General features: G+C 47.9%; 1 protein-coding gene across 1 annotated transcript in view; it reads left to right on the top strand.

The window, feature by feature from the left end:
- The window catches only part of Ccdc180 (coiled-coil domain containing 180), a 49,102-nt gene extending 25,832 nt beyond the window's left edge, over window positions 1–23,270 (top strand). The window contains exons 23-38 of the mRNA XM_041667334.1: window positions 2,079–2,223; window positions 2,392–2,508; window positions 3,679–3,777; window positions 5,363–5,482; window positions 7,630–7,802; window positions 8,026–8,078; window positions 8,195–8,270; window positions 9,216–9,293; window positions 11,822–11,888; window positions 13,417–13,558; window positions 16,501–16,661; window positions 17,160–17,297; window positions 18,229–18,340; window positions 21,083–21,188; window positions 21,888–22,023; window positions 23,115–23,270. Of these exons, the coding sequence (XP_041523268.1) occupies window positions 2,079–2,223; window positions 2,392–2,508; window positions 3,679–3,777; window positions 5,363–5,482; window positions 7,630–7,802; window positions 8,026–8,078; window positions 8,195–8,270; window positions 9,216–9,293; window positions 11,822–11,888; window positions 13,417–13,558; window positions 16,501–16,661; window positions 17,160–17,297; window positions 18,229–18,340; window positions 21,083–21,188; window positions 21,888–22,023; window positions 23,115–23,270 (1,879 nt within the window). The remainder of the gene's footprint in view (window positions 1–2,078; window positions 2,224–2,391; window positions 2,509–3,678; window positions 3,778–5,362; window positions 5,483–7,629; window positions 7,803–8,025; window positions 8,079–8,194; window positions 8,271–9,215; window positions 9,294–11,821; window positions 11,889–13,416; window positions 13,559–16,500; window positions 16,662–17,159; window positions 17,298–18,228; window positions 18,341–21,082; window positions 21,189–21,887; window positions 22,024–23,114) is intronic.
- The last annotated feature ends 1,292 nt before the right edge of the window (window positions 23,271–24,562 follow it).

Raw genomic sequence — 24,562 nt, 5'->3', positions numbered from 1 at the left:
TTGTACCCTCCCAGAGGCCAGTTCATCTGCGTCCACACTTTCTTCCCTTTTAAGGCTGAGCGATGCTCCGTTGTGCTGGGTTGCACACCACAGTTTATTTTTCCACCCGCCTATTGGTGGCTATGTGGCCGTTTACCTTTGGGTGATTGTGACTGTGGCACAAGGGACATCGCAGATACCTGCTTGGGTCCTGTCTGTTTCCAGACAGGGAACAGCTCTGTCACGTGGTGGTCCTGTCCTTGTCTGTTGAGGAGTCATTTTTAGGTTCTGTTTTCGAAAGTAACTTCTATTTTGCGTTCCCACTAGCCAGGCGTAGGAGTTCTGGTTTCCCTGAATCCTCCCATTACTTACTATGAATTTCTTTCTAAATTGCAGTGGATGGGAGGCAGTGTCAGAGGATGGTTTTAGTTTCCCTCCCCCTAAACTAATGATGGTGTTTTTTTGTCTGCTCACTGACCCTTCTTTCCCTTTGCCTTTTCCCACCATCTTTGCTCATTCCTGCCTGAATATAATACCAGAGTTAGCGTTTTATATTTGTAACAAGCTATACTTGATCCATTTTTTAATGCATAGGAGTGTTTTGTCTGCGTGTATTATGTGTATCACGTATGTGCATGCTGTATTGTAGCAAGCTTTGTTGTCAGCCACCAGCTCCCAAATAACAGGGAGATTTCTTATTAATTATGAAAACTCGGCCTTAGCTTAGGCTTATCCCAATAGCTCTTATAACTTGTTAGCCAATTTATATCAATCTACATTTTGCTCGTGACTTTTTACCTTTAATTCTGTATGTCTGACTCCCTCCAACTTACAATTGGTTATTTTGTAATTTGTGTCAGAAGGTTGTAGCATCTCTGTGTTCTGCTCTCTGTTGTCTTTTGGCTTTAATGTATGGTGTCTTACTTGGTTGTGATTTTTCTTTTCACCAGAAGTCACTTGTTTCTCTTGGATTTTATCTCCAGCGTCTCTCTTTGAGGGCTGGACTCACGCGGCATTCTTTCAGAGAGTCGGTATTTGTTTTTACTGGACCACGTGGGGCAATACCTACTCGGGACCAGTTGAAAATCTCTGCTTGAGGCTCTATTTCATTTTGTCATTCCGGAGAACACATATTCAGTTAGCAAAATCTCAGATTAGAAAGAACCTTTTTTCCTCCTTGCCCTGGGGTCTCAGAATCCTGGAACCTGGTGAGGTTCATGTGTCACTCAATCTCATACTGAAAGTGCCACCCTGAGGATCCAGTTCCATGCTGGCCCTTCCCCCGTGCAGTCATGGAGGCTCAGCATCAAAGTCTCCAGGTCAAAGTCAGCGTTGGTACTACCCACATCCCAAAAGGGCCCTCTAGTTTCACTTCCTCAAGAGACTGCAGACTTCTCATTCTTAGGTGTGATGTAGGAAGTCCTTCTGTACATGTGTTGCTTTAATTGGTTAATGGATAAAGAAGCTGTTTTGGCCTGTGACAGGTAGAATAGAGCTAGGCAGGGAAAACTAAACTGAATGCTGGGAGAAAGAAGGTGGAGTCAGACAGATGCCATGGAGCTGCAAGAGAGGAAAGGCGTGAGCTGCCAGCTGGAACCTGTTGCCACGAGTCTCGTGGTAAAGTATAAAATAATGGAAATGGGTTAATTCTAGATGTAAGAGCTAGCTAGTAATATGCTTAAGTGATTGGCCAAGTAGTGATTCAAATAATATAGTTTCTAGGTGATTATTTCAGGAGTCTGGATGGCCAGGAACAAACAAATAGCCTCCACCAACATAGATGGACTTCTTTATTTATTCGTTCAGTCAGTCAGTCACTCAGTGGTGTTGGGAATTGAACCCCGAGCCTCCTGCCTGTTAGACAAGCATGCATGCTACCCCTGAGCTGCATGCTTAACTTGCCTTTCTAGAATTTGTGCAGCATCTCATTTGTTTCAGCTGATCTGTCAGAGAACCCAACCTGATGCACTAGCAAACTGGCCATCCCACTGCCTCTGCCTCTGCATAACCTGCATCTATTTTCCCAGTGCCTGCCTTGGGACGTGTAGGAATTGTTCAGTGTGACTGGTGGCCTTTGCTTCTCCTCCATTGTTCTTCAGATTGTTCTCAGAGGGTGGCAACTTTTCCCCTGAAGAAATCCAGTTACTGTGCCAGCGCTTGGAGAAGGAGGCTACCCGGATTGAGTTCGTTGAAAGTTTAATCATGATTCACATGGAGAAAATGGAGACGGAGTACTTGGACCAGGTGGGGGCTCCCTGTCCTCCTCCCAGACAGCCTCCGGGACTGTCTGCCAGAGGCTGTCACTTCTGAACAATGGCTACACCTGGGCCCCAGCCATATTAAAGCTTCCCCATCCTTCCAAGGTGTTCCAGATCAAGTTCACCCTGATTTCCTTCTCATCTTTCCTTCTAGGCCAATGATGTCATCAACAAATTTGAGAGTAAATTCCATAACCTGTCTTCAGACCTGATTTTCGTAGAGAAAATCCAACGGCTGATGACAAACCTGCAAGTGAACATCAAGTGTCAGGTAGGTCAGCGGACATCTAGTGTCCCTTCATCTAGCGGACATCCATCACACGCACCTGCAGCCTGGGGTCTGTCCCGGGGTGCTTCAGCCAGGAAGACCAATAACTCTTAGCAGCCCCACCCAGTTACTGAGTTACTGTGCTCCACAATCACCAACTGATTTGGTTTAGCATTGTTTGTCCATATAAGAACTGGATGGACTGCATTTGTATCCATTTTAGACATAGGGAAACTGAGGCAAGGGCTGGGGGGACAGCTTAGTCCTTAAAGTGCTTGCCTCACAGTAGGACCTGAGGTCAGTCCCCAGAACCCATGTCTAAAAAGCTGGGCATGGTCTACATGCTAGCAGTTCCAGTGCTGGGGAGGAGAGACAGGCAGATGTCCGGAGCCTGCTGACTGGTCAGGCTAGCCTACCTGATGAGCTCCAGGTCAATGGGAGACCCTGTATGGAAGATACAAATGGGAGATGATGGATTATTAAATAATAATAAAACAAAAAGAGGGCATGAAGTTGGGGCCCTAATGAGGTAGGAGAAAATCTGGGAGGAGATAGGGTTAGCAAGACTGGCTGGCCAGAACACTCTCTGGAGCCAGCTCCCCATTCTGAGGTCGCAAGCACAAATGGCTATGTCGGGCTTTCTGTGTGAGTACAGAGGATCCAAACTCACTTCCTTTAAGCAGCAGAGCAAGCACTCAGCCACTGAGCCATTTCTCCAGGCCCTTGCATACTCTTTAAAGATTACCCTTTGAGCAGCCTCCCTGTCATTGCTGGGTTGTCAGGGTGTTTTGGTTTTTGTTTTTGAGTCCTCTTTCGGCATGATGCCTGTCCAGGACTGTGAGAAGCACCCTTGTCCGGGACACTGCCTGTGTCCTCAGATGTCCTGAAAACTGGAACTCTGTGACAGAGTGTCAGTGTTCCAAAGCTCTGTATGCCTCCTGGTGGGTCTTGCATACTTAACCACACTCTGTAGCACCAGTTTCACTTAACCCAGACCTATTTAATACAGAAACAAATCTTTTAAACTTGTATTGATCTATTTTCCAATATGACTATATACTCTCTCACTGTATCTTTTCAGCGTTTAATCAATTTCTTGTGTATCTTGAAGAACAGTTGCCTGTTCTTGATATCTATTCCAAAAACAGAATCTCAAAACTCCTGGTTTTCTAGGTGGCGAAGTCCAATTCACAATCAGAAGGATTGAATTCTTCCCTGGAACAGCTTCAACACAAGATACAAACCTGTAGAGACCACCGGGGAGACAAGGGCGTGAGTGCATCACAGAAACTGAGTGCGCCCCGTCAAGAATGGCAAAGTTGGTGTAGACCTGCGTCTGGGTACCAGAGTTCTCCAGCACAGGACGGGTGGGGTGTCTCTGAGCCTTGCCGGCCAACTTTTGTGTTAATGGAAGACAGAAAAAAAAAACCCAATTAATTCCCCCCGCCCCCATACACACACACACACACACACACACACACACACACACCAGCCTCCGGTGAGCATGCAATGGTTAGTGAGGGTAAGGGCCTGAGACTGGATTTGGGGGCCCTACTTCCCTCTGCAAGCCATCAGTCCAGGTAAGAGAAGCAGGAACTCTGTGCTCCTCTTCATCACAGACATAAACTGATTTTTCATGTCTAACCTGTGAAAAGTTGGAATTGCTACAGAGATCAGCAGGACCGTGTTGATGAGTGTCTCTGGCTCCCCCAAGGCAAGCAGAACAGGTCTCTGGGTATGTGCATACTTGGTTTTTGGCCATGAGTGCCTGTCTGCACCCTGGTTCATATGTGCCCTGGTCTCACAAGGTATCTCTGGGCAGCTCACCCAGATGCCCCGGAGCTGGGTACTTGGCCTGTGAGTCTGAGAAAAATGCTTCCTGCCCCATTTCTTTCATGCCAGCTCTGGGCTGTGTCTCGATCAATGTGAGCCCCCAAGAGGACATTTATTTTTTTCTATCTTCTTTGCAAATTTTTGTATGGTATGGCACATGATTCTGGAGAAAAGTTCCCACAGGACATCATGTGCAGAATGAATGTCCCTCTGGAGACAGAGACACCCTCAGTCCCATTGTTTGCCTTCACAGACTTTCCTATATACCCGTTGAGTAAATCACGCTGAAGAGAGGTTGTGTAGATAGAAGGTGATCCATACATTTTGTCCATCACTTTCCTGGAGGGACAGACTAGTCCTAACCATCCAGAGGAGCGGCATTTAGATTCATTTCTTTCTTTTCCAAGCTCCACCGGTTTTTTCATATTGGGTGGATGTCAGGAGACTTGCCCAGCCTCCCGACTAGGTGGGGAGAGTGTGAGCTGGGCGTCCCATTCCCGTGTTGATGGAGGAGCCTGGTTTATAATCTCATAACAGTGATAAGGAGACAATGGTAAAGTCTTGGATGCATAGTGGTGATAAAGATGGTCGAGGGTGCATGCCTGGGCCTGTAGGGTGCTGCTGAGGGGAGTGCCTAGAGACGGGCAAGTCCACCCTCCTGACAACTGGACCAAATGTACCCTTTAAACATAATTTTAGAGTTAGAGGAGAGACTGGGGGTGTCCATATCCCCATCTTATAGATGAAGAAACCGAGTCAGGCAGTTTTGAGTCACTTGTCTATAGCTGAACCTACAAGACTAGGAACAGTATCCTCCATCAGTGAAGGATTTGCCACCTTAGGACAGCTGCCCAAGAAAGCTAGCCAGTGACCCCCTGACGCACATATTCCTCTAGGACCATTTCATATAAGAAAGGGGACTTGGAAGAACCTAACATTGTCCTTCCTGGATAAGCTCCTGTCCCTGCACTTCTGGTGACCCTGCCTGTTTTCCGGACGCTCCCTCCCTCTCTATTCTCATTAGATGGTGAACACAGATGACCTCCTTGCCTTTGTCCGATCCTGGAAGGAAAAACTGAGCCAGAGGATTAAGTACCTCAACTGCAGCCTGGATGTGGTGTCCATTACCCAGGAGGTCTTCACGGTAAGGAGCACAGAGAGATCAGGGAAAGGGTAGAGAAGTTGTGTCTGGGCTCCCAGGAGACACCACAAGATCTAGTACAGTGGAAGAGGAGAGGAGATGCCCAGGCTTCATCAGGTCCGATGTTAGGGAAGGAGGACTCACTGTGGAGTCAGATCTCAGCTGAGGTCCCCTGTGGCCTGGCTCCTTACACTTGTCTTTTAGGAGACTCCTCACATCTTTGGTATTACTGCTCTCTCCTAAGATTCTCAAGTTAGCCAGTGCATGTGGCCTCAGCCACATCCATCCACCTCATCCTCCGCCTCCCATCTGCCATGAGCAGCCACATCCTCCATCTCCAACAAGACCCCCATGTCTCTTCCTCTAGCTACTAAATCCTCACACACACTCGATGCCCAGTCCCTGTACAGCAGCAAAGGCCCAAATAACTTTGTCATTTTCCTGCCTTCAGTGTCAAAGTCAAACCCTTCAACCAGTCAGTCACAGGGAAGCCTCCATGATCTGTCATCAGTATCCTTCATCCCTCTCTCCCAGCCAAAGGCATCTCTTGCCTTCTGATCTAGGTGGGACTACTGACCCTGGCGTATCTCCTACTTCCCCATGAATCCACTGACCGTGAGATAAGGTCTCTGGTTAAGGGGCCATCTGCCAGAGATTGAGTACTGGCATGGGCAGAGCCTGCATGGCTGCCTCTTTCCCCATTCCCACATCAGACTTTGCTCATGAGCTTCTCAGTCACTCCCAAGGAACTCCAGAGCCAATTGCTGTATGAGTGGGCGGCTGCCGCTTGCAGCTACAAATACCCTCCATCCCGCTGCTCCCCTGGACCGGTTTCTTTCCACCCACCAGGTCCCGCTCACCAGTTCCTGCAGCCGCTTATGAAATAACCATTCTGAGGCTTAATATTTTTTTAAATATTTATTTATTTATTTATTATGTATACAACATTCTGTCTGTGTGTATGCCTGCAGGCCAGAAGAGGGCACCAGACCCCATTATAGATGGTTGTGAGCCACCATGTGGTTGCTGGGAATTGAACTCAGGATCTTTGGAAGAGCAGGCAATGCTCTTAACCTCTGAGCCATTTCTCCAGCCCTCTGAGGCTTAATATTAATTACACACTCTTTGGCCTATTAGCTCAGGTTTCTTGTTAACTACCTCTTACATCTAAAATTAACCAATTTCTATTTTTAGAAAATATTTTACCACGAGGCTTGTGGTTTGTTACCTCTTGCTTCTTGAGCAGCTACATGGTGTCTGCCTGACTCTGCCTTCTTTCCTCCTCTATCTCTGTGTGGATTTCCCACCTTGCTATTTTCTGCCCTGCCGTAGGCCAAAGCGTCTTCTTTATTAACCAATGGTAATAAAACATATTCACAGCATACAGAGGGGAATCCCACATCAACCACTCAGCTGCCAGAATTTGGCTACTCTTTCTTGCAAAGGGAGTCTTTCCCTTCTGTGCAGCTAGGTAACCCACACACACACATCCATTCCCTACACTGCTCATGGCAATACAGAGGCTCCAGGGTTCTAGCTTGTGCCCTTTCAAAGGCCTGACAGGAGAGGGGACTCGGAATAAATGATGGAACAACCAGACTGATTACTCTGTGGGCCTCTTTACTGCCCTTTCTCCCAGGCAATTGGTCACTCTTAGTCTTGTCTTCATTTATTCCTTCATCCCATGGGGTCAAGACACCAGTTGGGAATATCATGGCTGATGCTGCAGGTTTCACTTCATGCTCACAGAATATGCTGGAACTTTTCCTTCATAGGACTGGTCCTAATTCTGGCCACACATTTGTGTGTATGTGTGTGTGTGTATGTGTATGCATTGAATGTCTGTCTGTCTTAACCTAGACTGCAAGCTTCAAGAGATCAGGGACCCTCTACAGACTCTCTTCATGTCCCCAGAATTCAGACAGGGCCGTGTGGAGAACAGGCCTTGGGAAACCTTCCTAAAGTCTTGCGTGAATGAATGATGATCAATTGACCCCCTGAGGGAGTAGGAGCACAGCCACTGTTAGGGCAGATGAGCACTAAGAACCAGGCAGCTTGCCTCCAGTCATCACTTGGATAAGATGGCACTGGACAGTATCTGCTGTCTTAAAATGTGGCCCCTCTACTCAGAATTTCTCTCTGAATGGCAGGACACCATCCTCACCGAAATGGAAGTGGAGAGTGACATCCATGAGTCTTCAGAAGACCTTGAGGAGGAAGCCAAGGTGGGCCCTGTCACCCCTGAGTCCTTCGCCCAGCCAACCCGCATTGGGAGGCCCATGATCGAAGACCCTGCTGTGGATGTGGTCAAGAAGATCCTTCAGTGAGTGCCTCCCACTGTGGCTCTGGGGCCCTCCTCCCTGGAGCACTATGGGAGGGCTGCTCCAGGAGCCTGTGACCTCAGCCCAGAGGCTCCCCCTCTTAAACCTCAGTTACTCACCCAAATTCCTGAGCTCATGGTGAGATTTTAGATGTTACCCAGGGTTTAGCCTGGGCTGTTGTCATGGTCACCTTGGAAAAGTTCACTTCCTTCCCTTTGGTTTCAGAATTCCTCAGACAAAATTGACAAGCGCGTGTGATAAGGATCGCTCCCACACAGGTAGAAGCACAGGCCTGTGGGTCTCAGAGAAGGTAGTGATGAGGGCATTGGTGGCAGCTCCAGCCCATTGTCACCTTTTCTTCTTTGCTCTTGTCTTGGACACTTGTCACCCAAAGCCTTGAAGAAACGGTACCGGGGAGACAAGTCTTTGAAGAAGGCCTTGGCCAGCTCCAGTGCCACCTCGGCAGGGAGGTGAGGAGGCAAGGCCATCTCAAATGTCTCCTTCACAGATGCCCTGGGCCCACTTGTCCCCAGACAAAGGCCAGGTGGCCTGTCTTTTGCTCAGACTCTGGTCTCGGGTCCCACTTGCACTCAGGATCAGGAACTGTGTGGGAAGGCGGTCGGGAGCATTGCTAACACTGGTTATTCAGGCCTGAGTTCATCCTTAGCGGTGAATCACAGCTCCAACATGCTTGTACCTGGAGAAGTATCTGGGTGACTGTCACTAGGATGACAGGTAGATCCCTGCCCTTCAATCTCCCCACAAAGGGGGCAGCACTAGAAAGGGGGCAGACTGAGCGCAGCAGCTGGTGGGTTTCCTGGAACAACTTCACAGGTACAGGAGGACTAGGACATGGTGTCTAAGTCCATGATCCCCTGCTAAGCTCTGAAGAGGTCACCCATCACACATGAGCCTCTGGCCACTAGCCCTAACCCGCATATTTCAGAGAAAGCAAATGTCAGAAGTCAAATGGCTGAGCCAACTTTGGTCTTTGCCAAGCCTTGGGTCACATAAGTTTTGTGTGTGTTAATTACGCCTTGTGTAACTGAATTCACAGCTAACTAGAAGTGTTGTCTGATTATCTATGGACCCCAACGGGTCTCCTTGAGTCTTCATGGGAAAGGGAGGATGTTATTTTCTAAACCTGACCACCTCTGCCACTTGCCCTCTACCTGACCTTAGCAGGGGACTCAGCAATAAGCCCAAAGTTAAGGGTTTTTTTTTTTTTTTTTGTCAGAAAAATTGAAGAACAGGGAAGCATCCTGTAGAGCTATTCTAAAATCCAGTCATCTTGCCCTGTAGGCATCACAGGTTCTCAGGCATCCCAGGCAAGGCCCGATGGGTACAGAACCATCCCCCCCCACACACACACACACGTGCACATTACAAAATACTGACCTTCTTCTGTCTGACAGCATGACACGACATACCAAGATCATCCGAGTTGACAAGAAGTACCAGGTGCTTGGGGACAGGCCTCCTCCTCAGACTGAGTAAGTACTGACACATTGTTTCCCGTTATGGAACCCTTTTCCTGCTGTGAGAACCCTTTCCCTCTGAGAGGACCCTTTCCGTTGTGAGAACAGTGGAGAAGCAGGGAGGGTTAACTTACACACAAGGTCATTTTGTCTTAGCTTAATACATGTATTTGTTGAGAAACATTTTCACCAAAAGTTCACTTTTTCCAAACTCAGTATTTCATGATGACAGGATACTTTTGAGATTTGAGGGATTTGCTTGTTTTTTGTTTGTTTGTTTGACTGTTTGCAGTTTTCCCACCCCACTGCATCTTCTTTATCGGCACTTTAGTGATTAAAGCAAAAGCTAGGTTACTTTAGTATAGCTTCTTTTTGAGCAAATCAGCAGAATCTCAAGTTGAAGATGTCAGAAGCCCTTGGAGAACACCAAGCCCCACAAGAGAGCCCCACTCTCTCACTGAGGGGCCCCCCTACTCTTCTTAGCAAACTTTGACATACACACACCCCCGGGACTCTTACCTCTGGCCACAGAGGGGTGCTGATTACTAGCTTGCTCCCAGTGACTTGACCAGCCTGCTTTCTTATAGAACTCAGGACCACCAGCCCAGGGATGGCCCCACCCACAATGGGCTGGGCCCTCTCCCGTCAATCACTATTTAGGAAAATGCTTTACAGGCCTGCCTGCAGCTGGAAACTCTAGAGGCGGTTTTCTCAGTTAAGGCTCCCTCCTCTCAGTTGACTTGATCTTGTGTCAGATGGACGTAAAGCTCCGCAGTACAGCGCCCTCTAGAGGGCTTACTCTTTGATCTTGTGTCAGATGGACGTAAAGCTCCGCAGTACAGCGCCCTCTAGAGGGCTTACTCTTTGGTTTACTATGTTTAAACTTTTTTTTTTTTAACTTTTTTTTTTATTGAGAAAAGAGAAAAAAACAAAAAAAACAAATTTCCTCCTCCTCCCAGCCTCCCATTTCCCTCCCCCTCCTCCCACCCTTCTCTCCCTCCCCCCACTCCTCTCCCCCTCCCTCTCCAGCCCAAAGAGCAGTCAGATTTCCCTGCCCTGTGGTAAGTCCTAGGTCCTCCCCCCTCCGTGCATTTCTAGGAAGGTGAACATCCAAACTGGCTAGGCTCCCACAAAGCCAGCACATTACGTAGGTTCAAAACCCCGTGCCATTGTCCTTGGGTTCTCATCAGCCCTCATTGTTCGCCATGCTCAGAGAGTCCAGTTTTATCCCTTTTAATTTAGTTTTATTATCATTATGAGAGAGAGTGAATGCGAGTGTGTGCATGCTACTTGTGCACGTGTGTGTGTGTGTGTGTGTGTGTGTGTACGCGTGCGCGCAGACAACTTTCAGTTGGTTCTCTCCTGCCGTGTTAGGTAGGGCCGCTCTTCCTGTTTCTGCTGTATCACATGCTAATTTCAGTCTCTGACTCCCTTCTCATCTGAGGAGATGACCACTTCATCTGTTTTTTGTTTGTTTGTTTTTAACATGGATCCTGGGATCAAACTCAGGTCTCAAACATGCTTGGCAATCAGATTTACCCCTGAGCCATCTCTCTTTCTAGCTTTGACTTATTCGTAACTAATCATTTTTATTGTTATTGTTTTAGACAAGATTTCAGTAGTCCAGGCTGACCTGGAGCTCAAAGGTAGCCAAGGACAACCTTGAACTCTTCCTCACCCTGCCGTGACCTCCTACTGGGATTATAGGTGCCGACTGTCATGACCAGCTCATTATTTTTTCAAAGAGTTCAGGGGCCAACCGATGCAGAGACCACCAGCGCCCCCTTCTGAATTTCTCCACCCCACGGTCTTCATTCAGAGTTAATGCTCTGGCATATTAAAATGCTACCACCATGTGGATTTGCGCAGATAGGCGCTCATAAATGGGGACTGTGGATTGTGTGTGGTCTAGAGTTCCATGGAGGAGGCACCAAGGGGAAAATGCGTCCATATTCACGGAAGTGAGAAAAAATACTTGATTAGCTACTGTGCAAAGTCCCTAGTTAGCGGCCCATTAGCTATTTCTGATTCAGTAAATTGAAGTTTCTTTTTTGTGGACTATGGCCTTCTGTTTATCCTGAGCTCACGCAGGAAATTCAGGAACCAGAGACACGTCCATCTAATAGTCTCCCAGTCAGTATTTTAAATACTTGGTAGACTTTACAGTCTGCTGGGAGAGACAGAGATTAATTAGCCAGACAAACTAATCAATCCCCAACCCACTGATTAGGGTGCCCCAGAGGAGCAGAGAGGAGCAGAGAGTATTAGAATCAGGCAATCGAGAATCGGTACAGAGCTAGGATCAGACGAAGAAAAGGGGACAAATGGGACCAAGAAGCTCCATTTTTTTTCCTTCCTTCCTTCCTTCCTTCCTTCCTTCCTTCCTTAATTGGGATGTTCAAAGGGCAAGGTCCTGGGGCAGTAATGAGGAATTACTAGGAAATGGTCAGAGAAGGACACTCGGAACTCTCCATTGCTTGGCTCTGTCTGTGTTGCTGCATCTGTAAGAAGCACCTCAGAGATGTGCTTTGTTTGGGTTGCAGGGACTTCAAAGGTATCATCCTGACTCTCCTCTGGGACAGCAATGAGCACCTGCTCTTCGTGGTGGAGGTGAGAGCCACCTGCAGGCCCTTTGCCTATCCCGGAAGCCCCTCCAGCCAGCCCCCTCCACCTTATGCAGTCTGTGGAACAGGGCACTCTAAGATCCTACCCCTTTAAGACCCTGGATCCGTTCTGTTTGCTTCTTTTGTTTTGTTTTTAATTTTTCCTCTCAGAAACTAAACCATCCAACGTGTGTTTGTTAATCAGCAAACACTGCTTGGACACAGTTTATGTGTCAGCAGATGAGTGTAGCATGTCAAGTGGAAAAAAAACCAATCTCTGTCCCTAAGCGCCCCAGCCACCAGACATGGTGGGATACCATGGTCCTGCCGCAGCCAGAGTTCAAATCCCAAGACAGGGAAGGGGCGTGGGTGGGAAGAAATGAGGTAATGACTGACCACCAGATGAGTTTCACACAGATGGCCAGCTCCAAGCAGCTCCAACCATCTTTATACTTCAAAAACAAGCATGCTTTCCCATACTAACAAACATGTTTTTCCCTTCCTCCAACAGTCAACCTCCTGCAAAAACAAGTATGTCAAATATGTTTCTTCCCCCATCTTTTACATCTAAACACCTTTTAAACCAAGAACAATGTCTATTATTTTGCTAACTTGGCCAAATAATGAGCCAGGTACATCCTGTATTTTCGAAGTCAAAAGGTGATCAACATAGGCACACATTCTCAAGAACAACAATACTGTTCAAAACTTAACAAAGCCTATTTACAGAAACAGGGCGGTCTGCCGTAGGCTGCCTGCACACAGTTAGCTTGCACTCCAACTGCCTGCTGACTTGTATTGTCTCCAATCCTGTCAGCACGGAATCATAACAGTTCCCCAGGTCTGGAGTGAGAGCTGGTATTTCCAGATAAAAAACCCAAGTTGCATCAGTACTTAAAGAGTTTTAGGGGGAAATATTTAAGAAAAGATGGGGTTTCCGGGACTGATCAGCTCTGCCCCATGAGTGACTGGCACAATGACACTAAAAACTGCTAAGAGAATCATCAATGTTGCGTGAGGGAATAGCGTGTAAAGGCTGCGCAGATCCAGAAGCCTCTGCGCTGTCTCCAAGTCCACTGGTCCTTGCCGAGTGAGATTGCTTCCACAGGCTTTGCCTCACGGAGACCCACTGGAGAAACACTCTTGTACTGATCCAAAGCCACACGGCTCCCAACAGTGGTCCAGCTGCTTGCTGTCCTGCTCTGGCATATCCCGGAACATACCCCAGCCTCCTGCCTGCCTTCCACAGGCTGGGTTCTGCCAGGCAGGGCTCCGGCTCATTTCTGTGGTCCACATCTTGTTGCTTCCTAGTAAACACCCAGCCCTGTTCCAGTTTGAGATGCCATGGACTTGGGTCTCTAGGGCTAAATAGGAGTTGCCATTCACTCATTCAAGTAGCAACCTGGTCTGTGTGTAGCCATGCTTGGTGGGCCTGGGATGAGGACAGGGTCACGTGAGTAGAGGGGGAGTACAGGTAGAGGTGTGAAGCTCAAGAAGGACTTGTGGGGCCACACATGGTCACCTCTCTCTGGCAGGATTTTTACCGCAAAGAGAAACGCCCAGTCACCAGGCCTGAATGCATGTACGAAAACTTTGACCAATGCGCTGAGCACATTGGCAAGAAGATTATGGAATACCAGAATCAGGCCGACGAGTACCACAACTCCTGCCTTCTGGGTAAGTGCCATTCTGTTGGGAGGAGGCTGGCAGGAGGAACACAAGGAGCAGGTCTGGCCAGTCCACCCTCCTTTTGAGCCACCGAGGCCCTGTAAAAAGCCAACCTCTTAGCCGGGCGGTGGTGGCGCACGCTTTTAATCCCAGCACTCCGGAGGCAGAGGCAGGCGGATCTCTGTGAGTTCGAGGCCAGCCTGGTCTACAAGAGCTAGTTCCAGGACAGGAACCAAAAACTACGGGGAAACCCTGTCTTGAAAAATCCCCCCCCCCAAAAAAAAAGCCAGCCTCTTAGGGGTAAGAAAAAGCACTGTAAAATTTACCTGGGTCAAAATTTTTTGAAGGTTCATTGTTTTTTCAGAAATGTAGTTGGTTTTCCACTTTGTTTCTCGGAGCTTGTGGTTCTGTTCACAGCCCACCTGGCCTCTCCTAGCCCACCTGACCTCAGGGCTTTTGCTTTGAAGACGACCGTAGAGAACCGATACCTCTGAGCTCGCTAGGAAATGCTGTCTATGGCTTGGATTTCTCTCATTCTACAATCATAGGCTATGACCAGGCATTCAGTGGTTTTTGGTTCATTTCCAGAGTTGTATAACTGCCACCACTGTCCATGTTAGCCCTCATCAACCTGTCCCCTTCCAGACCCAGACAAACCACATTCACACCTGTCCAGAATTGTCCCCTCTGTCCTTTCGTGGCATGGATTCACATGGCCTCGTGACTTCCTCTTTCACTTTATGGGATGTTTTGAGGTTATGCATGTTTTGGATTACATGGTAGTTAAAAAAAAAAAACACAGAATACTATTCCTCTGTGCAGATCTATCACACTTCATTGGGCTCTGTTGTGTGATTTCAGAGGTAGCGAGGGAGGTGGGGTGGGAGGATTAGGAGGTAGCCAGACCTGGAGCGAAAACCCAGCCCTGTGATCTCCCAGCTGTATGACTTGGGCAAAATGATTCTACTTCTCTGGGCTTTTACCTCTTATCTGTAAGCTGGAGGAAGCAGCAACAGTTGCCATGGAAAGCTTCTTTGAGGATCAATCTGTCACAGGCAATGACGATCAGAGCCCCTGATAGTAGAATGAGAGAAATCCAAGCCGTAGACAGTGTTTCTCAGTGAGCTCAGAGTAGTCCATTCTCTACGGTTGTCCTGAAAGCAAAGACCCTGTGGTCACAGGGCTTGAGAAGCACAGTAGACAGCATTCCTCTCTTGTAGATGCCTAATCTGCTGGTGGAGACTTCTGTTCCCTTTGGCATAGCAGTCCAGCACCCTCTCTGTCTCCTCCTGAGAGCATACAAAGTAATAGAATTAGGGGCATAAAATCTTTTAAAGTAGTCATGAAGTATGAGATACCCAAAAACCAAAAATTAAGTGAGAATAGAAATTATAATAAATGGACCAGAGTCTGATCCTGGCTGCCACCCTAAATCCATGGTACCTCGAGCCTCCTTTTTTTTTTTTTTAAGATTTTATTTATGTATTATGGATACAGTGTTCTACCTGCATGTTTGCCTGCATGCCAGAAGAGGGCACCATATCTCACCATAAATAGTTGTGGTTACTGGGAATTGAACGCAGAACCTCTGGAAGAGCAGTCAGTGCTCTCTTCTGAGCCATCTCTCCAGTTCCAAGCCTCTTCTTTCATAGCCAGGGTATTAAAAAAAGGAGGCACATGAGAAGACCACCCACGGTGAGATGTTGCATGTAAAGCTAGGACCACACGGGGCTCTGTCTGCAGAGCAGGGTGTTCGAGACTCAAACGCCTCACTCAGGCCAGTGAGGCACAACCTCCCCCCCCCCCCCACACACATTCAACTAGAATCAAACAACTCAGCAGAAACCTTGGTAATGGATGATAAAGACAAGATATAAAAAGCTCCACTGGTTACCCAGAGCAGAAGTTTAGCCCTGATGTGGTGTCTAAACCTGATTTGTATCTACAAAACACTTATTTTATTTTATGGGAATCATTCAAAGGGACTTGAAACAGATCCTCCAACTTCAAGCTACCATTCTCTAACAGTGTCCAGAATTTGCTTCATACTGAGACATCCTTGAACCTCAAACCTGCCTTTGCCTCAGCCCTCTGACTCCCACACATAAAGTTCCCAGAGTACTCACTATGGTCACAGATCACTTGGGGTCAGACACGGAAGGAGCCTCAGGCACAGCTAGCTGCAGGGTGGCACATACCTTCGATTCCAGCACTGGGAAGGCTGAGACAGGGTTTCAAAGTCAAGGCTAGCCTGGGCTACATGGTAAGAGTAGGGGAAGAATGAGGGATGAACAAAAAAGAGGTGGAAAGGGAAGGAGAGAGGAAGAGAGAGAGGAAATGAGAGAGGAAGGGGGAGGCACTGGGCACAAAATAGAAAATGATGTGCTTATAGTTTAATAAAAGGGGAAACTGGAAACATGGAAGTAAGGTACTACAGAAATGGCCAACTAGATACCAAAGAGAATGAACTAGAACTTCTAAAAGAGAAACATTATGAGTTGGCATTTTAAAATGATGAGCAGGTGTGCAGCCAGGTTTTACGTAGCTAGATGTGGAATTAGTGAACTGGAAGTCAGATACAGAGGAAAGATCCTGCAAGACAATGAGATGAAAACGTGAGAGATAAAGATACAGGAATGGCAGCGTAGGTCTGAGCCCATGACTGTTTGGAAGTCCAGGAGAGGGCAGAGCCAAAGTCAAGGCAATACCCAAGTCGTAGGTGGGACCTTGTCCAAGCTGATGAAAGACAACACATTTTAAGCAAACTGTCCAGGATCCCTATGAATTTGCCTAACCATCATTATCCATCTTGGTCTGGCTGCAGATCTCCTTTTGATGGAGTAGCTCTTAGCGCATTAGAGACCAATCTTTTTCCTATTTTTGGAGATATGGCCTCGACAACCTATGTCTCCTCTGTCCACTCCCTGATATCCTACCCCCAATTTCTGCAGAATTGCGTGCCCAGGTGAGGAGATTTGAGGAGCTGCTGCCCCAGGTGTGTTGGCTGGTGGTAGAGAACTACAAGGATCAGCACTGGAACAAGTTCTGCACATCCATGAAGGAGATTCGGGACCAGTTTGAGCAGCTGCAGAAGCATCTAGAGAAGAAGAAGGTGAAGGTGCAGGGAGTTGAGAACAGAGGCAGGTCGGTCATGAGCAAGACTGAGTCCAAGGGAAGAAGAGGAGCTAGGTTTGGGGGTTGCTGGGGCCAGGGGACACTGGTGAATTAGTAACCATGGCAGGACTTGTTGGCAGAAAGCATGCCCCAAACTCTAGGCTGTGTTTGAGTCTTTGGTAGGGCCTTGGTCGTTGAGATCAATGACAGCGCCACAGTGTTCCTTGGTGCTGTGGGATATGATTGGTGCTGATTTTATTGAACTAAAGGGCCACATTCTGTTGGAGCAGGTGCTCCGCTCAGCCTCCTCTCCAACCCTCAGCGTTGGCATCAGCCACCCTCCCACCTTGTCCTCATTGCCACTGAGTCCCTTTCTATGCTCATGTAACCACAGGACACATATGTCTGAATGTGGCCTTAGTTGACAGAAGTCCTTGGTCCTGATTTCCAAGATTGACTCAAAACCTCTGCTTATGTGTGATTTGTTTGATTGAAGGATGAAAATGCCCTGAAGCTCCAGCCAAATCTCGGCCACCCCATATTTGCCTGGGAAATGGAGTCCCTAAACATTGTGGAGGAGCTAAGACAGGAAGAGTGGGGCCGGATGATCCATGCAAACCAGGAGAAGATGGAGGTGAGCACTGCCATTCAGTCTCCATCCCAAATGCTGAGGGCTATGCTCCCCTTCAGAAAGTTGACCCCGACGGTTGGCACTTAAGCCAGAGAACACAAAAGTGATAGGTCTTTTTGGTAGATGAACTGGTCATTATGGAATGCTTACATTACTTTGGTTTTGTCTCTTCATTTGAGACAGGGTCTTTCTATATAGTCCTGGCTATTCTAGAACTCTCCATGTAAACTAGGCTGGCCTTGAACTCACAGAGTGCCTCCTGAGTGCTGGCATTAAAGGCATGGGCCACCACGTCTGGCCATACTTTGACTCCTAAATTATTTATAAAAAAAACTAGCAATAACCATTTTCTTCATGATCCATACCTACTTTTATTTTCTGCTTGGTGAATTGTCTGAGTGTGTGCCTTGGCCATTTCTGGATTGTGTGTGTGTTAGGGGGAAGAAGTGTGTGAGCACATATGTATGTATGTATATACATGCATGTGGAAGGCAGAGGTTAGTGCAGGGTATTGCTCCTCAGGAACAGTCAGACTGTTTTATGAGACAAAGTCTCTCATTGAACCCAGAACTCACCAAGTAGACTAGGCTGGTTGCCTCAGGAATCCCTGTCTCTCTTTCCCCAGTGCTAGAACTGTAACACATACCATCACACCCAGCTGTTTTTGTGAGGGTGGGGATTGAACTCAGCTCCTCATGCTTTTCTGGCAAGTACTTTCCTCTCTGCATTCTTTCTTAGTCTCATACCAGACCAGATGTTGGGAGAGGTCCCTGGGCTCTGAGGACCAGGTGCTAGTTAGCCCTGATGCAGTTGCTTAAGGTAGTGCGGGGGAGGCCTTACCAGGAGACTCTCTACAGAGCCAAATCTACCCTCCCTCTGCCAGCCTGGTAATGGAGATTTTGTATATGAAGTCCATTTTCACTGTTTCTTCCAGGAATTTGCCAAGAAGTACGGCCGCTTCTTCATAGCAAGCTTGGCCTCCTTCACAGAGAAATTCCTGATACAGCTGGATGAAGTGGTCACCATTGATGACCTCCAGGTTCCACGTAAGTGGTCCACCTGACTTGTACTATGGCCCTAGGGTAGAGGTGTAGGGTGGTTGGGACTGAGGTGTGTCTACTGTCCCTCAGTCAGGGTAAAGTATCTTTTTCATTGAGTGGTATTCTGGCCCCAAAATGATCTATAATAGCCACACTTGTGGCTTTGAATGAGTGAGTTTGAGTACATAGCAAACCAAAGTAACAAAAATAAATAATCAAGTTGCAGACAGATCAAGAGACAGCAAAACCTTATCACACAGTACTCAAAACCTGCATCTGGGGAAAGTCCCTGTCAGGCACCATCTGGAGCTACTGATGGACAATTCTGGGCAGAACAGGGTGGGGCCACAACCTGTGCCCCAAAGCAGATCTGGTCTCCCATCCTAATAAGCCTATTAAATAAGCCAAACTAAGAGGAAAGCAGAAAAAGGAAATTTATACAATGTGGTCACATTCAGGAGTGGGACTAAGAGATCCAGCAACCCCCCTCCCCAAATCTATCTTCTGGATCCTGAAGTAAGGTCAAAGTTTAAATAGAGGGCCAAGTATATGAGCATCTAAGCAATCCAGGTCAAAATATGTTCCCACCTGCCACTGACCCGATAGTCAAATTGAGAGGCACAAGTGCCTCTCTCAGAATCTCTTTGCTTCTATCAGGGTAGTTACCCCACCAAATACAAAACCGGATAGAGGTCAGTCAGTCCATCCAATCCCTGGGGGTTTGAGGCTGAGACCTGAGACCTGAGGCTTTTCCTGCAGATGGGGGATGGGGTTCCCTCTGGCTTCTCTTTCTTACCACAGCTGCTTTTATATGGTGGGGCCAGCAGCGGTCACCTCTGGAAGGTGTTCCAGCTGCTCTCAAGAATATTATTCTTGGCCTGCTTTGCTGTTCTCTTCTCTCTATGTCACAGACTTTGGGGGGCAGAGGGCAGCCTATTCCCAGACAAATGGCCTTGGAGGACATGAGACAAACGTGCTTGGGTCTGAAATGGACATGAACGGCTGCTTCCAGAGCCAGCTCCTTAGTGAGAAAAGGACACATGACAATTTAGTAATTTAATGTACATCGCAAGTGGACTAATTGACTTTTACTTATTTTTTTTAAGATTTATTTATTCTTTATGTATACAGTGTTCTGTCTGCATGTGTGCCTGCAGTCCAGAAGAGGGCAGGGCACCAGATCTTACTACAGATGGTTGTGAGCCACCGTGTGGCTGCTGGGAATTGAGCTCAGGACCTCTGGAACAGCAGGCAGTGCTCTTAGCTGCTGAGCCATCTCTCCAGTTCAACTTTTACTTATTTTCATCAAAAAACATATTTTGACTGAAAAAGTAATGCCAACTGAATCAAAGAGCGAATATAAAAATAGCACCCTGGCGGGGGATATCATCACAGTTTTAGAGTTGGGCACCATTTCTGAATATAGAATAAGACCCAAAGGTCTTATTAAAGCAAATGGTGGCACTTCTCTGGCCAAGATTAAGACAAGAAAAAATAAAAGTCCAATATGGAAAGAAGTGACAAACCGGAAGAGTATTACTCCTCATATCCTGTGAGTCAGAGAAAGACCAGTTATCCCTGGGGTGCAAAGAACTCTCACAGGTCAGTCTTGAAAGAGTCAAAAACCAAACACAGGCATTTCCCAAAAGAAGCAGTCCCTGTGGCAATGATAGCAAAAGATACTCAGCCCTTGCCTACAACGATGAAGTGGATATAAGTGTGCTTGAGATAGAGCTGAATATTAAGAGCCTACCAGAAGCTTTCTGTCTCAAGATACTCTTGAAGTACCCATTTGTGCACGAGATCCTCCTGCCTCAGCCTCCAGGTGCCTGGGATCATAGGCACGTATCTGTAGTTGGGTTTTTTGTTTGTTTGTTTTACTTTTTGCTTGCTTGGCTTATTTCTAGTCAGCTTTTCTTAACTTAAATTATCCTATCTACCTTTTAACTACATTTTTCCTCTGGGCTTTTGCCTTTCTCTATCCTATGTCTTTCTTTACTTCTTACTCTGTTGCTTGTGGGCTGTGAGGCTGGGTGGCTGACCACTGGAGTCCTTCTCTCCTCCTTTCCTCACTCCTCCTTCTTCTCTTTTTCTCCTTCTATTCATTCTCTCTGCCTGGCAATTCCACCTATCCTTTCTCCTGCCCAGCTATTGGCTGTTCTGTTCTTTATTAGACCAATCAGGTGTTTTAGGCAGGCAAAGTAACATAGCTTCACAGAGTTAAACAAACACAACAGAAAAGAATGCAACACATCTTTGCATTCTTAAACAAATGTTTCACAGCATAAACAAATGTAACACATCTTAAAATAATAATCTACAACACACACTTTTCATCATTAACAAATATGCTTCAGCATAAAAGAAGGTAACACATCTTTAAACAATATTCCACAACACATATCCAGCTAGCTTCTTGGTTTCAGTTTGGGGGCTAAACCATCAGGCCTGGTGAAGTCAGGGAGTAGAGGCTGTGCATGGATGGACGGTGGGAGGCATACACCTTAGGCTAGTGGCTCTCTTGAACAGTGCTCTGTTGGTCTTTGTCTCACTCTGTACTCAGAGACCTACTCTCATTACCAGGAAAGCAGATCAAAGGTGAATCCCCAGGCTAGACATCTGCTAAGCAGCCTTGACTGTTCCTTCCAGGGCGTGGCCTCCTATCTCTAAATATGACCATCGTGTCACATCCTTGGTTCTCAAGTTGTCCATGAGGTCACAGTCAGTAACACGCCTCCTTCCTGTCAGGGATGGAACCCCAAAAGCAGAAACTATCGATCCTCATACGGAGGAAGCTGGCTAGGCTCTCTCTGGAGGAGGAGAGTGAGAAGCCCCTGATTGAACGTGGGAGCAGGTGAGCGTCTAGAAACAAGGGCAGTGTGAATGGCTGTATCCACTGTGGGTGGGGCAGGCTTGTGGGGAGGGACTCGGGCTCTAAACTCAGACAGACCTGATACCCCCGGAGAGCCCCTGATTTACCGCCTTCAGTTTCCTTCTCTGAAACGACCAAGGCTGTTTGAAGAGAAAGTTAGGTGAGGTCACCCTGCACGTCCTGAGAACTCCGTGGCTACGGGTTCACATAAGAACCACCACAGGGGCCTGCAAAAAAAAGGAGGCCTGTCCTGAGGGGAGGTACAGTCTCAGGCTGCTGCTGGCGCTTTGAACCTTTGCAGCTGTCTGGCTTGTGTAAAGACAGCTGTCCAAGTGCCTGTCCCCCGGGGCAGCGAGTCTCCCAACTGTATTTTCCACAGACATTCCTGCAGCATTACAAGAAAAATGAGCCAGGAGCTCATGACTGCTACCTGGAAGGCAGCCTGGTGAGGAAAGAAAGGCCCAGAAAGGGAAGAAACATAGGCCTGGCATTTCCCCTTCTCATACAGCAGGCCCCACGGCTGTGCACATTGTTAGGTCATTGCGGAAACAGAACATAAAGACCCTAATTGAAGTGTATGGGACCTTTAACAAAGCCATCTAAATCCATGCTGATGGCCTAGTTTTCGAGCTGGGTATGGGGTGGCTGGCCAGTGATGAAGCCAAGCACGTTTGTCTGTAGGAAGTGGCCAGGAATCAAACCCAACGAAATCACCATTCAAACCAAGATACTGACTCGGAGGACACCATCAATAACCACCTATAAGACCACTCTGGGCCACTTGGCCATCATAGAAGCCAGAGATGCTGTGTTCCTGGTGAGTCAGGGGCAGGCAGTACATCCCCAGGGGGATAAAGCAGCTTAGATTGGCTACCCTGGGAAGGAGGAAGCTTTACTCCACTGGGTACCCCAACACCTGGCCCATGGAGAAAACAGCACATGCCGGCATGCCCCAGAGCTGCAGGTCTCAACTCTCTACAGACACAAGGACACATGCCAGGGGCCGTGTCCATCTCCTGGACTAGCATGGTGACTGAGGTGTGAACCCTGTGTGAACCCAGCTGAGTGGTCGTGGAGAGAGGCTTTGCGGAAAGACAGCAGACTTAGGCACAAGGAAGATAGACACAGCAACGCCCATAGCCGTGGGAATGTACTCGGGTGCAATAGCAGGAACATTTGAAGCCTCCAGATGCTAACTAGTACCTCCTGTTCTCCACATGAGGCATCTTGCCACATCCTCTCCAGATGCTGAGGGTGTAGACCCTCCCCTATTTCACTGACAAGGACAATAGTATCTGGAGATACTTGCCTTTCTACACCACTCTCGGATGAGCAGAGTCAGGGTTTGATCCCCACTGGTAGGCTGTGGGGCTGACCTGATGAGGCTTCATCCAAATGCCACCTGCAGTATACCTGAAGATAACAGGCACCTTGGTCCCAGTGCCCATGGAGAAACCTAGTCCTATCCATGTATCCACTGGTCCTGGGAAAAGCCAGAAGTGCCCAGTGCTGGTGTGTCCTCCAGGTCCTAGTGGAGGGAAAGACTCCCCCTGCTGAATTCAGTGAGGGGTGGAGACCCAGGTCTCAGCCTTCTGAAGCAGCCAGGAAACCTATGAAAGCTCCATGCAGGACAGTGGTCAGGAATGCTCAGGTTCCAGAACCAGAGACACATGGGTCTCTGTCCCTGCTCAGCTTCTCTTGAGCTGGGTGGCCACAGGGTTTCATATCTCAGTCTTCCCAAATGTAAGGTAGGAGAATAACCTCACCTCCCTGAGAGCTTGTGGGGTGGATTCCCAAGAAATGGCTTGTAGGAGGGCCAGGAGCTGCTTGCTGTGGGTCCCAGAGCTCAGGGCTCCCAAATCTGTGAGAGCAGGCATCCCCATGGGCCTTCCTCTTGCTTCCCTTCAGAAATACCTGGCCCTGTTTGACAAAGAACTGAAGAATATCCAGAACCATTTCAAGACACTGGAGCTGAGGGCTCAGCGCTGGAAGAAGAGCTGGAAGCGCTCCCTTGACACCATCCGGACCCTGAACTCTAGCCATCCTTCTCAGCACCCCAAATAAAGCCTTTATCTCTGCCCCCTACCCATTTGTCTGCAACTCGACATCACCAGCACTGTAGTTTCATCAGAGATGAGGACTCTTTCAGTAAAGAAGACTGGTGGAGGCTGGGGTTCACATGGTTAGCAGGGCTGGTCGGTGGGTACCAGGACCCAATCTTAAAACAAATACCAGGACGTCAAAGGAAGCAGCATCCAGAAGCATGCTCGGGGCTTCATTTCACTTTCTGGATGGAGATTGGATAAGACAGTGTCTGGCATCCAGACCAGGAGGTGTCGGGGGTCTGCCTGGCCTTCACTGTGGGTGATCCCTACCACTAGAAAGTCTGTTACTGGGGCTGGAGTGATGGCTCAGTGGTTAAGAGCACCTCCTCCTCTTCCAGAGGACCCAGGCTGGGTTCCAGCACTCACACTGGGCGGCTTAAGATCACCTATAACTCCAGTTTCAGAGGTTCCAGTGCCCCCTTCTGGCCTCTGTAGGCACCTGTACACACCACACATGCATACACACACACACACACACACACACACACACACACACACACACACAAATGTGCTAATAGGGAAATCTGTGAGATATTACCCACTATTGCTTTAGGGTACCTTCTCCAAATGGCCACAGGCTTCAATGGTGGGAGCTGAGCTAGTATCTGTAGAAAAAATTTCTCATTCTAGATTTTCCCAGTTGCAGAACCTTGACAACACAGATGCAGGGCCAGTAAGATGGCCTACTGGGTAAGGATGCTTGCCTTACGATCCGAGTTTGATCCCTGGAACCCATGTGGTAGAAGGAGAGAACTGACTTGTACAAATAGTCCTCTGACATTCACATACCAGTAAATGCATGCATGCATACATACATACATACATACATACATACTGTGTCATTAAGCAGCCTAGCATCTTGCTCCTCTGAGGCTCTCTGCATAGGCAGGGCACTGTCTATAGAACATGCTAATCTGTTTTCCAAAGTTGGAAGAGCTACTGTGATCTCTCACCAGGAAGTAAGGTCACTTCTTCAGGGTTCCATTACCTGAGCCCTTCCTTTAATAAGACCTATGAAGCTCCTCCCACCTAGTGACCTCACCTTCTTCCCTTGTGTCTTCCTTGACTGGATATAGTCATTTCCATTGAGAAGATCTGGATGCTTCCATGGCCGCAGGGCTGAGGAGACTGAGCAAGGGGCTCCAGAATCTTCTTTCCAGTTAGTTCATTCTACCTCTCAGATCTCCCGTCTTCAGACTGGTGCAGGGGTGGAGTGGAGGGTGGGGTGGTGGGGTGGGGGTGGGGGGTTGT

Source organism: Microtus oregoni, unplaced genomic scaffold (genome assembly GCF_018167655.1).
Source record: "Microtus oregoni isolate MIOR12 unplaced genomic scaffold, Mior012 000017F_ref0000208, whole genome shotgun sequence".
Lineage (NCBI taxonomy): Eukaryota > Metazoa > Chordata > Mammalia > Rodentia > Cricetidae > Microtus > Microtus oregoni.
Note: the sequence above shows the minus strand (reverse complement) of the source record. Positions and strands in the feature narration are given on the sequence as shown.